This window comes from Plectropomus leopardus, chromosome 11 (genome assembly GCF_008729295.1).
Source record: "Plectropomus leopardus isolate mb chromosome 11, YSFRI_Pleo_2.0, whole genome shotgun sequence".
Classification (NCBI taxonomy): domain Eukaryota; kingdom Metazoa; phylum Chordata; class Actinopteri; order Perciformes; family Serranidae; genus Plectropomus; species Plectropomus leopardus.
This window is the reverse complement of record NC_056473.1, coordinates 2868303-2883788: the sequence shown is the minus strand read 5'-3', so window position 1 is coordinate 2883788 and position 15486 is coordinate 2868303. Positions and strand designations below refer to the sequence as shown.

The window sequence follows — 15486 nt, the reverse complement described above, 5'->3', positions numbered from 1 at the left end:
GAAGTAAGGCTCTTATCAGGCCCCAAAAAATCAGGCCCGACCCGACATGAATCAGCACATTTTCTGTCCAAGCCCGATCAGACCCGAAACACGACAGCAGTTTTGGGCCCAGGTCCGATTAAATACGGTAAAAATAGGCCTATAGTACGTTACATTTCATATTCAATAAAATAAATATTTTTATCATCATTTCATGCATGACGCTCTCTCTCTCTCTCTCTCTGTCTCTCTCTCTCTCTCTCTCTCTCTCTCTCTCTCTCTCTCTCTCTCTCTCTCTCTCTCTCTCTCTCTCTCTCTCTCTCTCTCTCTCTCTCTCTCTCTCTCTCTCTCTCTGTCTCTCGCTCTCTCTCTCTCTCTGTCTCTCTCTCTCTCTCTCTCTCTCTGTGTCTCTCTGTCTCTCTCTCTCTCTCTGTGTCTCTCTCTCTCTCTCTCTGTCTCTCTCTCTCTCTCTGTGTCTCTCTCTCTCTCTCTGTCTCTCTCTCTCTGTCTCTCTCTCTCTCTCTCTCTCTTGTTCTGCTCTAATTGAGGAAATTTGTCATTTCAGGTGTTAAAGCAAAGACCAAGGTTTGTTGCTCTGAAGAAACAGCCATCATATATCGGAGATGACAACCTGCAGCTGAGAGATTATCAGCTGGATGGGTTGAACTGGCTGGCTCACTCCTGGTGCAGGTAGTGTGTAAATATATATCATATTTTGTGTTGGTTTTGGTAACCCTATTCAAAAAAGTAATGCTTAAAAATGTATGTAAATATATATATTTTTAAAACCTTATTCTTCATCATCAGGTGCAATAGCGTCATCCTGGCTGATGAGATGGGGCTTGGAAAGACCATCCAGACCATCTCCTTCCTGTCGTACCTTTTCCACCAGCATCAGCTGTACGGGCCCTTCTTAGTGGTGGTGCCGCTGTCCACGCTCACCTCCTGGCAGAGGGAGTTTGTAACCTGGGCCCCAGACATGAATGTGGTGGTCTACCTCGGTGATGTCATGAGCAGGAAAACGGTACGCCAGAGCCCGCAGGTGTTCTCGTATTGTTTGCTCGTATCTCCAGAGTTGGTTCCATCAACTTACACTGTTGCTCCTGTTTTGTGTAGATCCGTGACTACGAGTGGGTGAACCATTCAACGAAAAGGATCCGTTTCAACGCACTATTAACCACTTATGAAATCCTACTTAAAGATAAGGTAGGGGCAGTTTCTTTGTGTTTATTTTATTTTTTTCATGAAATAGGCTTCTCACTGATTTTTACAGATGACATCCCATCACCCCAATCCTGCCCTCTCTCCCTGTTTTAGAATCGATTTTAAGATTTTACTGATCATTTTTGAAGCTGGTCTTGGTCTCACCCCAAGCTGCATAACAGAAATGTTGACCCCTTACGAGCCAGTTTGCAGCCTTAGATCCTCAGGTGGGCCCCTCTGGCCGTTCCAAAGTTGAGGTCAAAACCAGAGGTGACCGTATTTTTGCCATCAGGGCCCCTCGGCTTTGGAACGACTTACCTTACCTTTAAAGACCTGCTTTTATGTGATGCCATCTCTTTTTTATTGGTCTTTTAATTTATCTTTTAAAGTTGGCTTTTATTTTTTATTGTCTTGATCTTGGTTATTGTTATTAGTATTAATAATATATATATTTTTTTTATGTTTACCGCCTTTATTTTGGTATAATATTTTTAACATGTTTGTGCCTGTAATGTCCTGTTTAATTCAATCTTAACTCTTGTCTGGCTATTGTTTGCCTTTTATTGTTTTATTGTCTCTGGGGTTTCTTGCCTCTGTTTTGCTTTGATTATCAAAGCAATATTTGTAAATGCTGTTTTTGAAGGTACTAAATAAAGTTATTGTTATTATTATTATTATTATTATTATTATTTTGATGTCTGTGCAGTGTTGGTCACTTTTGTTTACAAGGACTTGTTTTTCTCCAGGGGGTGCTTGGGAATATCAACTGGGCGTTTCTGGGTGTGGATGAAGCTCACAGGCTGAAGAACGACGACTCGCTGCTGTACAAAACATTAATGGAGTTCAGGTCCAATCACAGGCTCCTCATTACCGGCACACCGCTGCAGAACTCCCTCAAAGAGCTCTGGTCACTGTTGCATTTCCTCATGCCTGATAAGTACGTCCTATTTGATGTGATAGTGAAGAAGAGCAGGGCGTCAGATTGAATTCCAGCCAGAGATGAGTGACGTTTGTTATCTCTGTCTGCCGCCGCAGGTTTGATTCCTGGGAGGATTTTGAGGACGAGCATGGGAAAGGAAGGGAAAATGGTTATCAGAGTCTTCACAAAGTCCTCGAGCCCTTCCTCCTGCGACGTGTCAAGAAAGATGTGGAAAAATCTCTCCCTGCCAAGGTGGAACAGATCCTCCGCGTAGACATGACCGCACAGCAGAAACAGTTCTACAAGTATGATTTTATTTTTGTCTTTTGTTATCTTTTCTACTCCATCTTCAACTCCCTGTACAGTAACTGCATTTCTCCTCCCCATTAACTGAATTTGTTCCTCAATATTTCCAGGTGGATTTTAACGAGGAATTACAAAGCTCTTTCCAAAGGCACCCGAGGCAGCTCCTCCGGCTTCCTGAACATCGTTATGGAGCTTAAAAAGTGCTGCAACCACAGTTTCCTCATTAAACAGCCTGAGGATGCAGAGACAGAGTCACAACAGGAACACCTGCAGGTACGTCTCATATAAAGCCTCTCTAGCTGCCAGCAGCACCTCAGGATATCTCTGCTCTGCAAAGGAAACTAGTTGTGATATAACATCGATGGAAGAGGCGACAGTCCCAGCAGAAGGCTCAGTGTTGCTTTATTGTCCCTGACACCCTTAACTTTGTGCCTTTTCAGAGTCTAGTGAGGGGCAGCGGGAAGCTGGTGCTGCTCGACAAGCTGCTGACCAGACTCAGAGAGAGAGGCAACCGAGTCCTCATCTTCTCCCAGATGGTCAGGATGTTGGACATTCTGGCTGAATACCTCGCCAAGAATCGCTACCCGTTCCAGGTACATGCTGCACATTGTCAGGGCTGCATTGTTCATTTCTAGTACCACACAGGAGCCACATTCACATACAAAACGTTACACTGTGCAGAGGTGTGTCCTAATAGCTGACTATTTGATAACTCAATCTAAGGAGCCTGATTTGACTGCCAGTCTCACAGAGAGTAAAAGTAGCAGTGGCTGGAAAATGAGGTCATGAAACAAAGGATTCTTACATGTGGGTATATTGGGGTGCTGAATGTCTGATTTTAGCACATCATCGGTATCGGCAGATATTGGCTTTAAAATGAAATATCAGCCAACATTTCTGCCAGTATACAAACTGATATTTTTTTTTTAATATCTTTTTTATTTTTTATTTTTGACAAAGTTAACAGGTACAAAGCATAAACCCTAAGTTAAAGTATTATTCCTTTTTTGCAGAATGAATGAACATTACATACACTGAAAATTATTTCATGTCTTGATCTGCTGGTGGCCTTCATGATAACAGTAACGCTGGAGATATACTTGCTTTTTAACCTTGCATTCGTGTACGCATCCAGCTGCATCGTGAGTGTTTTTGTATATATACTCGCCTATAGGAGACACGTTACTGAAAGATACCTCTTGAGGGCACACGAGAGCTCAGGCCAAATACATCTTTCAGATGTGTGGGATGTAAACATCAGACATGGCGACACTCGCGGAGGTTATTATCATGTCAATGCTGAGATAAAGGCAGAAAAGGTGACAGTGGCGGAGGTGCATAAGGCCTCTAAATCCGACCCATGGGACAATGGGGAGTACGTGTCTCTCATGCTGGCTCTTCTGCCATTTGTAATCTCCGGTGCTGTGTTTACTATGTCACATCTGCTCTGCCTCTATGCTGCCCCTGCTGTTTATATACATACTGCAGCTCGTTTTGAGGACGCACACACGACACGCCAAACCAATGCCGAGAACGCATGGCAGCCGTCGTGCATATGCGTAGTTAACAACAAGTGCATCTCTGGCCTATGCATAATATGATAATTCCACAGCAGAAGAGACTTGATGATGACCACTAAAATTAGGTGGGGAAAAGGTGGATATGTTGATCTTGTTTGTTGGCCAAATGAGTTGTTGAATGTCAGCGTATTGGATACCAGCAAAAAAATCCAATATAACGCATCCCTGTTCCAGAAATTAGAAATCAGCAGGAATCAGCCGTGGAGAAGCATAGAAAAAGCTGGTTGTAGCTCTCTTACACTTTGTCTTTCTATGTTTGTCTCTCAAGAAAAACCAACAGGCCAATACACCGACATAAGTAATGTGTGCTGTCTGTCTACTGAGCTCCTCTGCTCCGCTTTAGTATTATGTACTGCACTGCTGCACTGCACCTCTCCAAAAAGTCAGTCAGTGATAGGCAAGACTTGACAAAACAATAATCTGACTTACTAAATTATTAGTTGGGGACTCAGGTTGCTGGCAACATTCAGGTCCACTATATGATGCTATAGTTTGCATTAACATAGAAAAATTAATTCCACCTGTTATGAGTGCTTGAATATTTAAAGGTAGGCTTTTGTGCAAGGACATTTTTCTGTTAAAGGGGGTTTCTTTGGGAGTTTTTCCCTCATCTGTTGCGAGGGTCTAAAGACAGAGGGATGTTTGCAGTAAAGTCCTTTGTGGCATATTGTGATTTGTGAATATGGCTCTATAAATAAAATAGAATTTAATCAAGTAGTTCTCTGCTTGTTAAGTGTTCATAGATCAAAAGGACAAATGTCTATTGTGCTCTCTGCTCAAACAAAGTATTTGCTAGAACAGTAAAAACTGTCTTTGATTACCTTTTTTAGTATTATTTGCGAAAGACCCCAACATTTTTGACCATATAATCCAAAACATATGGTGCTGTCCATCTGCCAGTGGTAACGATGAAAAAGAGAAACCAGCTGTATCTCCAGTATCTCCAGAAAAGGTGTCATGACGAACAGTTTGACTGTTGTCTTTTAGTCTGTTCACACTTCAGGGGGCTTTTTGGGAGATTGTGTCAGGTGGGTTAGACTCTGATGAGGATCAGATGTCAGTGTTGTTGCACATATACTCTGCCAGGCTGAGAGTTAGTGTGGTTATTTATATCAACAAGTTATTTCCAGCTCAACTTCTGTAAGTCGCTGGACTCTGGATGTTTTTTCTGACTTCAGTGTAGACTGTTGTGATCAGTCTGAGCGTATAGACTGGGAACGATGGCACGTAAAGCAAAGTGATGCCAAGGTCACACTGGATAGCTGCCCGGGAAATTTAAAAACAGGTTAATTCTCTCCGTTTGCCTCTCTCCCCTTCAGCGGCTGGACGGTTCTATAAAGGGAGAAATCCGAAAGCAAGCACTTGACCACTTTAATGCCGAAGGCTCAGAGGTATGTATACTAATAATTCAATGTTGTTGAAGGAGTTTGAGTAACAAAGTAATGCATTTATGCTCAAATGCACAACACATTTATTAGAATATCTGCATATCACAAAAGGCACTCTCATGTTTTCAGGACTATGGTAGTTGCATTTTGTGCCTGTTTTTTTTAGCACTTGAAGGATTTATTTTATGAATTGTGTAAAAATGATCAAATATACATTATCACTTGAAACATCTTCATCAAAGTTGATTGATGATTACCATTTCCATATTTTGTTCTTATGATTCATAATGCAAGTTATATTTACAAATGTTGGTGTGTGTTTTAGTGTGGATTACATCTGTTTGACCTATTTTCCAGGACTTCTGCTTCCTGTTGTCCACCAGAGCTGGAGGTTTAGGGATAAACTTGGCCTCAGCAGACACCGTAGTCATCTTTGACTCTGACTGGAATCCTCAGAATGACCTGCAGGCACAAGCCAGGGCTCACAGGATCGGCCAGAAGAAACAGGTAATCCATGGCTCGAATTGACTTGGTTTATCTGTAAATATCAGTGCTTCTGCACTCCTTGAAAAGTCTTGAGAGGCATTGAATCTAAAAATAAGGCCTGAACTGTTCTTAAAATATCTTTTATCAGTCTTTCAAAAGTCGTAACAATTCAAATTTTGGGATTTTTTTTAATGTTGCACCGTAAATGCTCAAAAAAGGGTCACTTTGAAAAAGTAATAATTTACCAATGGCATCTTGCAATAATGTCATCAAAAACACATGTTTTATGTCACAAAAAGTATTTGACAAGATTCTCCCATCTCTAGTAACTGTTGAAAAAATGTAAAACTTAAATTTAATTACCAGTGGGATTAAAAGTTCTTAAAAAGTCTTAAATCCCCTTTCCTGTAAGATGAAGGAATCCCTGAAGATGCTGCAGAATGGGTACAATTATTTTACAGTAAAAAACAAAATTACATCTATATTTTCCTGTCATAGGTGAATATTTATCGGCTGGTAACCAAGGGGACAGTGGAAGAGGACATCATTGAGAGGGCAAAGAAGAAGATGGTTTTGGACCATCTTGTCATTCAGAGAATGGACACCACCGGTCGAACTGTGCTGGACAGCAACTCCGGAAACACAAAGTAAGAAGTCAGAAATCATTATTTGTTTAATTTTGAGATCCTGAAGCTTTCTGTTTGGTTAATATTTCTGCATTTTATTACAGTTCAAACCCATTCAATAAAGAAGAACTGACTGCCATCCTTAAATTTGGTGCAGAGGAGCTTTTCAAAGAGCCAGAAGGAGAGGAGTCTGAACCACAGGTATTACAGAGACTAGCAGTTGTCTGTGTATTATAAATGTTTGTGTTGATACAGCTGTAAAATTACAGCAGTTTCTTTGTGTCTGCAGGAGATGGATATTGATGAGATCCTGAGGCTGGCTGAAACAAGAGAAAGCGACCAGGGCTCAAGTGCTACAGATGAACTTCTTTCTCAGTTTAAGGTGCCTGCAAGTGATGTATTGTTGTGTAAAGTATCTAAAGCTGTGTTACCACTACTTTGGGTAAAGTACCTGTGGAAAGTCTGCAGAAAACAGAACAGGTTTACGTGTCATTTTCAGCACAAACAGAACAGGTACTCTATTGATCAGTCAGTGGACTACAGTGTTTCTAGCTCCACCATTTATCATTGGATCAGCTGCGTTTACATACACACCTTTTCTCAATCTAATTGAAAGATTTTGGGTCAACTTTTTACACAGGATGTCCTCTAATATGATCTGGTGTTTCCTTGTGCCAACACATGTAAACGGAGCAGCTGTGTGACATGGGCAAAAATGATGAATATAATAAACTGACAGGGCTGCCAACTCTTGCACCTGAGACACACGCAGACACTTTTCACACACTCTCATGCCGCAAGTGCATTTTCTCGCAGTGAAAAACAAATAATGGTTAACTTCTGACTGTAGCACAGCGCTCTCTTCCAATGGTTATGGGGTCTTTCGAGTAACTCAGTCAACTTAATGTCTAAAATGGATTATATCATGTGTTCAGTGTAGTATTTGCTGTTATGATGCTCTTAATCAAGCAACAGCAACACTGTGATACCAAGGTATATCTACTGGAGGCAATTACGAGGATAAGAAGTGAGGACTAAGCATGCACAGAAAAAAACACAGCCAGGGATAAATCAGCCTCATTGTTTACATGATACATATTTTCTTTTGATCAGCTTATGAAAAGGTTTAAACTACCCCTCTACAACCAAAACACTGTTGTGTGTCAAACTCAACAGGACTGAGCCAGACTGCTCGTTGGAAACGAGGCATAAATTCTTTACTGGTTTCTAATTCTTTCCTTGCTTCTCCTCAGGTGGCTAATTTCTCCAGCATGGAGGAGACGGCTCCAGAGTTTGAGGATAAACCCGTGCGGGAATGGGATGACATCATCCCCCAAGATCAACGACGCAAAGTCGAGGAGGAGGAGAAGCAGCGGGAGATGGAGGACATCTTTATGCTGCCCAGAAGCAGAAGTTCTAACAAGAGGGTAATTTACAGATTGATTTAAGAAAATTTGTTACAGATAACTGCTGCATCACAGCAGCAGACTTTAAAAAAGACTTATCGTCATCCAGCAGCATTATAAGATCAGATCTTGAGGCTTTGCTGTGGTTCCTCTGTGTGTCAGGCTCAGGCCAATGACAGCGACAGTGATGTGGGCTCCAAGCTGAAGCACCGCTCGTCGGGCTCTGACAGTGAGACCGATGATAGTGACGATGACAAGAAGCCAAAGAGGAGAGGCCGACCAAGAGCCCGCAAAAACAACGTGGAGGGTTTTACTGATGCAGAGATCCGCAGGTGAAGTTTTCAATGAGCGTTCATGAGCATTTTGTATCAAGGCAAAATTTCTCACATGAACATATTCAAAAAATATTGAATTTTGAAAATATTCATAATATCATCAACAGGTTCATCAAAGCATACAAGAAATTTGGATCTCCGCTGGAAAGGTGGGCAATGTTAAACGATACTAAAAATAAGTGTTGCGTTTCATGATTTGAATGCATCGTTTGTCAGACAACTTAGTTGCTCAAATGTTCAAGTTGCTCCTGTCTGTATCCAGGTTGGAAGCCATCGCCCGAGACTCTGAACTGGTCGACAAATCCATAGCAGACCTGAAGCGTCTCGGTGAACTGATTCACACCAGTTGTGTGGCTGCAGTGCAGGAGCATGAGGAACAGCTGAAAGAGAACCCTGTTGAAGGTGTGTTGGTTTTACTTGTTTAGAGGTCTTTGAAATTGCAACATTTTTTTTAGGTTCAAACATTATACATGTTATTATTTCAGCCAAAGGTCCTGGGAAACGACGAGGAATTAACATCAAGATCTCAGGAGTCCAGGTCAATGCCAAGTCCATCATCCAGCACGAGGAAGAGTTTGAACCGCTGCACAAAGTGGTGCCGGCTAATCCTGCAGAGAGAAATAAGTAAGAATCAAAAATACTAACTGATCCCCAGGGGGGTGTAAATATGCTCATTATGGAATTGTGAAAACATCAATGAAAATTACCAAAATGAAAAATCAGTCTGTGGGAATTTAAATTATAATAAGGATAATTTGCTGAGTGTGTAAAGTTTATAAAATATAATAAACTATAAAACTGTAGCTTATGCTACAATGCAATGTATGAAACTAGTGTGTAATTTAAAAATATAAAAACACAAATATTTATGCATACCACTGCAAATAGAAGGAGCAGCACAGGCTTTGCATTAAGGAAAGATTTTAAGAGAAGTGCATCTCTGTTGCAGATTACATTTGACAAATCTGTTTCCAACAGGTTTAAACTGACATGCAGGGTCAAAGTAGCCCACTTTGATGTAGACTGGGATCTGCAGGATGACATTCAGCTCTTGCTCGGTACCTATGAGCATGGCTTTGGCAACTGGGATCTGGTCAAGACTGATCCTGACCTGAAACTGGCTGATAAGGTAAATGTTAGTTTTCTACCTTTATCATTAAGTTGATTAGAAATGTATAACATTCCACCAAAACTGGTCATTTTGAAAATAAAACCATTTATAAGTCAAGACCTAGTTAAAAGGTTAAGATTTCAGTTTTTTGTGTATTTGTCATCATTACCACTTACACCATAATCAGCAGCACCTCTTTAATCAATTATGTGTCCGACATCCCTCTGCCCAGATTCTCCCAGACGATCCAAGCAAGAAGCCTCAGGCCAAGCATTTACAGGCGAGAGCCGAGTACCTCCTCAAGCTGCTGAAAAAAGAGCAAGACAACACAGAGCTGTCTAAAACAGGGGAGGAGGTATGCTGCTACCAATCACTGAGCATGTCATCCATACTGTTTTCACCACATGATGTTTGCCTTGGACCCACCACCCACACAGCTCACCCACTGTCTCCTTCCAAAGGTCAAAGTGAGGAAGAGGAAGCCCCGGGTGAAAAAGGAGAAGCAGATTCTCAAGGACGAGCAGGGCAACGACATCTCCTCGCCTCGCCTGTCCGACAACCCGTCAGAGGAGGGCGAGGTCAAGGTCAGTGTCACCTGCTAGTCTGTGGCATAAGTTTTCTGCTGCCTACAGTTCACAAATCTATGTGCAGGGGCTTGCTGGAGCTGATGTTTTCCACCTTAAAACATGTTACTACATGTACAACTTGCCCTTTTAATTTGCAGGTGTTGTTGTCGCCAGAATAAGAAAAGATTTTTACTACTTATCTCTAGGGATGAACAAATTTGATTTTGCAGCCCAGTAAAGTCACACCGACTGCAACCCTCGGCCTCGATTAGTGGATAAATTACACATAGAACTAAATTAGGCCCTGCCATGTAGCAAAATACACAGTAACAATTGCAACACCTAATCAAACAAGTGTTATTCTGCTTTATTTTTAGATGAGCAGAGTAAGACTCCAATCAGACAGAAAGCAGAACTGTGGAATTAGTTTCAGTGAGAGTGAAGCGTTTTGCTTGCTGCTTTTGCCTTGCTGTGTGCCTTGCATTTTTCTGCTCTGTGCGCCCCACGTTTTTGCTGGAGCACCCTGAGCGCCTCAATTTGACACTACTTCAACTCTGAGAGGTAAAAGCACTCAATGTCCTCTGAGGTTTTCCTATTATCCAATCAGATGCATGAAAGGCGGGGCCTTCTGTGGTGTTGATGACAAAAAGTAGGGGCCTATATGGTTTGTGTGACTTTTAACTTCAGCAAGCCACAAATCTGAACAGATTGTCGCCTGAACTACTTTCTGCCAACCATGATTAGGCCTGATGATCGACAACAGATTGTCAAACTGTCTCGACTCATCCTAATTTAAGCCTTGAATCGACCATCATCCAGGCAAAGCCCCTGGACCAGCTGCTGATAGTCCCGGTGATTGCTCTTCTTTTTGTGAGTCTCATGGTCACACAAGGATCTCCAGTTTCCTGTGAGCAGCGTACTGTTTGGGTACAGACTCTCACTCTCAGTCAGAGCCATAGCAGGAGCCATCTGCCTGTCTGTTTTTTATAAGACTTTATTTATAGAGATTTGTCAGATTTTCAGACATGAACATATAATGTAATCTCAAAGTACATCCATGAACAGAAATGTAGAGACATGGAAGGAAGAAAAAAAAACAAAAAAAACCAAAAACATCATAACAAAATATGTGCATTGTAGTGCATTTTAGCATATATAGGGCAGACCACTTGTAGAGGCGTGAATTCAAAGTTCCAGGTAGAGTTAGGTAGATTATTCACAGTTTATCAGTAGATCCCCACTAAGGTTTCCCTTAATGGAAACGTCGAGGGTGCATCTTATTTTTTCCAGCTTAATGTCCTGCATCACATCTTCCACTGGCCCTGTGATTGAGGATTTTATATCCTTTCAGTTACATAGAATTGCACGTCTAGCTAATAGGGAGGAAAAGGCAATGACCCCATGTAAGTGAGCGGGGATATTGGAATCATCTGCTATCTATTTTTAATGCAGCTTTAAGGTACAGACCTGTGAGTTTACCTCACAGCAAATTAGTGGTTAAGCTCAGGACAGGTGATTCTGTGGTTGCCTTATTATTTTTGAAAGATATTATTTGGCTTTTTTCGCCTGTATTTGATGGGACAGTGTGTACATGTGGAAGGGGGAAAGAAAGGGGATGACATGCAGCAAAGGGCCGAGGCTGGAGTTGAACCTGTGACCGCTGGGGCGAGAACTCAGCCTCTGTACTTGGGGGCACCCGCTCTATCCACTGAGCCACTGACACCCCACCTTGCAACAATTATAAAACAAAAAGACGCAGCCACCTGCAAAATAGACTTTAGCCTCATTCCCACAGCACAAAAAAAACTGCTAACATCTGTCTTTTTAATGCACTGAGAATGATTGGCGTTCACACCCGGGTCAAATGACTCTGCAGCAGACACGAGTTTTTATCGCCTTCAATTCATCTGCACTGAATTTGAAAGAGAGACTGAATAAGTAAGAGATATAGAAAGAGAAGAAACCACTGAAGAGTTTTCAATGACCTCTGTTCCTGCTGCTGTCTACTGTTTATGTGTTCTCCGGTCTGTCTGTGATGTCACACGGACACACCAACAAAACAACCCACACACGAAAGCTGACAGACTGTTTTTGAAAAACCTGCATACACATGCTAATTTTGGGTGGAAAAGGGGTGTCGTGGTACATTAGATTAGGTAAATCCAGCTGAATCCTTGTCCTTTCTTATTGTTTGACCTTCAGTTATATTGTTTAACATATGTTGTCTCTTCTCTGGTGTTTGAGCAGGATGATGGAGCAGAGAAGTCCCCTGCCAAGAAAAGACAAAAGAAAAAGGATAACAAAGAGAACAAAGAAAAACAGGGAACTCCTAAAAAAGAGAAGGACGGGGACAAAGAAAAAAAGGGCACCAAGCCCAGAAAAGATAAGGTATTTCTGCAAAGTATTCATAACCCCATCATACGTGATTTGCACTAGCTTTTTGAAGTTTATATTGATACATGGTTGATGGAAAACAGATTTTTGTTGTAGCATAACAAAAATCGGCCTTTGTATGAATGAGTTAATTGTCTTCAATTTCTGGTGTTTTTGTACTTTAGGCTAAAGGAGCCAAAGGGAAGAAGACTCAAGGTCCAGTTCACATTACTGCCGGGTCTGATCCCATTCCCATCGAAGGAAAGGAGGACGATGAACTCGACCAGGAGACTTTCAGTATTGTGAGTCTCTCCTTTAGATTTTATGCAAAGATTAAGCCAGTGGAGTTTGGAGGTATTTCTGAGGAGTGCACTCCAATAACATTGGCGATTTGTGCACGTGTGTAGTGTAAGGAGCGCATGAGGCCGGTGAAGAAGGCCCTGAAGCAGCTGGATAAACCAGACGAGGGTCTGACCGACCAGGAGCAGCTCCAGCACACTCGCACATGCCTGCTGAAGATTGGAGACCGAATCACGGAATGCCTTAAAGCTTACAGTGACCCCGAACACGTCAAAATATGGCGGAGGTGAGATGATTAGCTATTATCTTTGTGAAATCAGTCCTGATTTTTATCCTGTTTAACTCTGATAATGATTATTTTGTTCCTTTTTTTGCCAGAAACCTCTGGATTTTTGTGTCCAAATTTACAGAGTTTGGTGCAAGGAAGCTTCACAAGCTTTACAAAATGGCACAGAAGAAGCGATCTCACGAGGAAGAGGCAAGTGGTTCATATTTTTGAGTTGTTAACACTCTGGTTTATCAAGTGTTAGGAAGTAAACATGATGTTTCTATACTGACCAACCCTAAAAATTCCTGTGACATCTCCAGAAGGAGCAGAAGAAGAAAGAGGATCCTGGAGCAAGGGTGAAAAACTTCAGACCAGAGCCCTCTGGTTCCAGTCGGGACTCCACGAGTACTCAGTCCTCCAAGCCTGCCCCTCACTCGACTCAGCCTGGCCCCCACGGACACCACAGAGAGCCGTACAACTCAACTAACAAGCGGCACTTTCCCAATGATGGTACATGCTGATAGAATTCTTTTAGTTTCAGCAACGGAAATGTCTGAACAGAGTGAGCGTTACGCCTTGATTCCACCAGCAGCATGTTGATTATGTCTGCGACACTGTTTTGCTCCGTCCGCCACGCGGCTCTGTATCCCCCCGGGAGCGTTTCAGAAGCGGAGCGTCCTTCCAGCTGATACTGTAGACTTGCTGAGATTTTATCTTGTAATTTTTTTCTTTGATTTTTTTTGTCATGATTCTACCATAGCCTGATGTTTTTACCCACTTCGTTGTGCTGCAGCCTGCAGTCCAGCCAAGAACCAAGTAGATCAAAGATCTGGTTGTGTTTCAGTGCAAAAACATGCTCATCTTAAATATTACTCAGATTAGTGAAAATAAAATCCCGCTAAAGATGGAATACACTGAAAATTTGTGGCTGTGTTTGAGTTAAAAACATATCCATCTCAATGATTGTACAGATAAGGAATTTACAATTCAGATGCAGACAGACCCCTTGCAATTTAGCGCAGTGATCTTTAAAGCTGCTGGCAGACAGATTTTCTTGACATTGGACAGGGTAACTTTTCCCCTGTTTCCAGTCTTTGTGTTAAGCTAAGCTAACCGTGTCCTGGCTGTAGCTTCATATTCACCACACAGACACAAGAGTTCTGTCAACTGTCTTATTGAAATGTCTGGAAGAAAGTGAAAGAGTTTTTCCCAAAATGTTGAAACGGTTCCTTTAAGATTTACAGAAGTTTTTACATGTGTAATTGCAGATAGAGGAGACTGGCAGAGGGACCGTAAATATAATTACCCAGGCAACAGCAACCAGCCATGGCAGGGTGACCGACATCATCCATACGATCGCTACAAGGATCACTACGGAGATCGACGTCCACATGGAGATCCGTACCGCAGCTCAGGCGGTTACCGCAACAACAGCTCCCCCCGAAAAAGGCCATATGAGCAGTACAGCAACGACCGGGACCACAGAGGCCACAGACCCTATTATGACAGGTGAGAGTTACTCTGATTACATGTTTTTAAATATGAGGGAATCAGTGCTGGAATAAGTATTCTAAACCTTTACTGAAGTACAAGTATTAATACCGAACTTTGAAATTACTTAAGTATTACCTGCTAGATCTGGCTTTAATATTACACACACGTATCGCTCTGTGCACAAAATGCACTTTTGAAAATCAAGCTTTAAAAAAATATTCTACATCAATATTTCTTTCTACTTTCATTGACATACTTTTTAATCATCATCAGTCTTAATCATAAATATCAAATGTTCATTAATTTTCAGAATTTTACCCTTTAAATGCCAGTTTTTGTCATGTTGCCAATATGTTTTAGATTTTTAAAAAAAACACAAAACATGAATTATTTTCAATATACTACATGCTAAGTAGATTTTTTTTGGACAGTCAGTCAATGATTTGCAGCAACATTGATAGTGACAGTGCACCTAGTGGAAATAGCATATATTTTCTCCAAATGACAAATATGGTAAAAAAATGATGTCATCAGGTGGAAAAAAATAAAGACAAAATCTAAGTCAAAAGCCCAGAATGACACCCAGAAATAAAACAATGCATGTTTTTATGCTTTGATCAGTAATTGCAGTTTGAATGGATTTCATGGTGCATCATTTGCACGTAACAGTATGAATTTAACAATTTTGCTTGCACTGTGTATTTTAGACTAATTGTAGGAGCTGAGCTGGAAAATTTTAAAATTAAACAGAAATATGCAATCTTGCCCAAATGTATGCCATATACAGGAACACAGGCAAAATTATCAAAGAATGAAAAGTGCGTAAAATGTACAATTTTCATAAGGTTGTGCCCATTTTCACTCCTTTATATACAGTTGGGTAGTTTGTTCTACAATAATGAATCATATTACAGAAGATCATCATGTGTTTGTGGTGTTGCTGTCTCTTGAGAACAATGTATCTCTAAAAAGGTCAAATTTTCCTGGTGTCAGAAAGACCAGCCCTGTTCTCATTTTGTGATGAAGCATTTTCCATTTCATCAAGAAGGTTTTTAAAGAGTTTATTTATCTTAAAGGTCCAGTGTGTGGGATTTAGAGGGATTTATTGGCAGAAATTAAATATAATATAATGCGTATATTTTGTTT

The 15486-nt window shown here is 41.3% G+C and overlaps 1 protein-coding gene across 2 annotated transcripts in view; it reads left to right on the top strand.

Moving 5' to 3' along the window:
- The window catches only part of chd2 (chromodomain helicase DNA binding protein 2), a 29587-nt gene that overhangs the window by 10231 nt on the left and 3870 nt on the right, over positions 1-15486 (top strand). For both annotated transcript variants that reach the window (XM_042496845.1, XM_042496846.1), the window contains 26 exons: positions 545-669; positions 787-1003; positions 1096-1185; positions 1929-2119; positions 2218-2406; positions 2518-2680; positions 2848-3000; positions 5307-5378; positions 5733-5882; positions 6360-6508; positions 6592-6688; positions 6777-6869; positions 7741-7914; positions 8056-8225; positions 8336-8377; positions 8491-8630; positions 8714-8852; positions 9207-9357; positions 9572-9694; positions 9801-9923; positions 12153-12293; positions 12464-12580; positions 12686-12864; positions 12957-13056; positions 13167-13356; positions 14115-14355. In XM_042496845.1, coding sequence (XP_042352779.1) covers positions 545-669; positions 787-1003; positions 1096-1185; positions 1929-2119; positions 2218-2406; positions 2518-2680; positions 2848-3000; positions 5307-5378; positions 5733-5882; positions 6360-6508; positions 6592-6688; positions 6777-6869; positions 7741-7914; positions 8056-8225; positions 8336-8377; positions 8491-8630; positions 8714-8852; positions 9207-9357; positions 9572-9694; positions 9801-9923; positions 12153-12293; positions 12464-12580; positions 12686-12864; positions 12957-13056; positions 13167-13356; positions 14115-14355 — 3719 coding nt within the window. The remainder of the gene's footprint in view (positions 1-544; positions 670-786; positions 1004-1095; positions 1186-1928; positions 2120-2217; positions 2407-2517; positions 2681-2847; positions 3001-5306; positions 5379-5732; positions 5883-6359; positions 6509-6591; positions 6689-6776; positions 6870-7740; positions 7915-8055; positions 8226-8335; positions 8378-8490; positions 8631-8713; positions 8853-9206; positions 9358-9571; positions 9695-9800; positions 9924-12152; positions 12294-12463; positions 12581-12685; positions 12865-12956; positions 13057-13166; positions 13357-14114; positions 14356-15486) is intronic.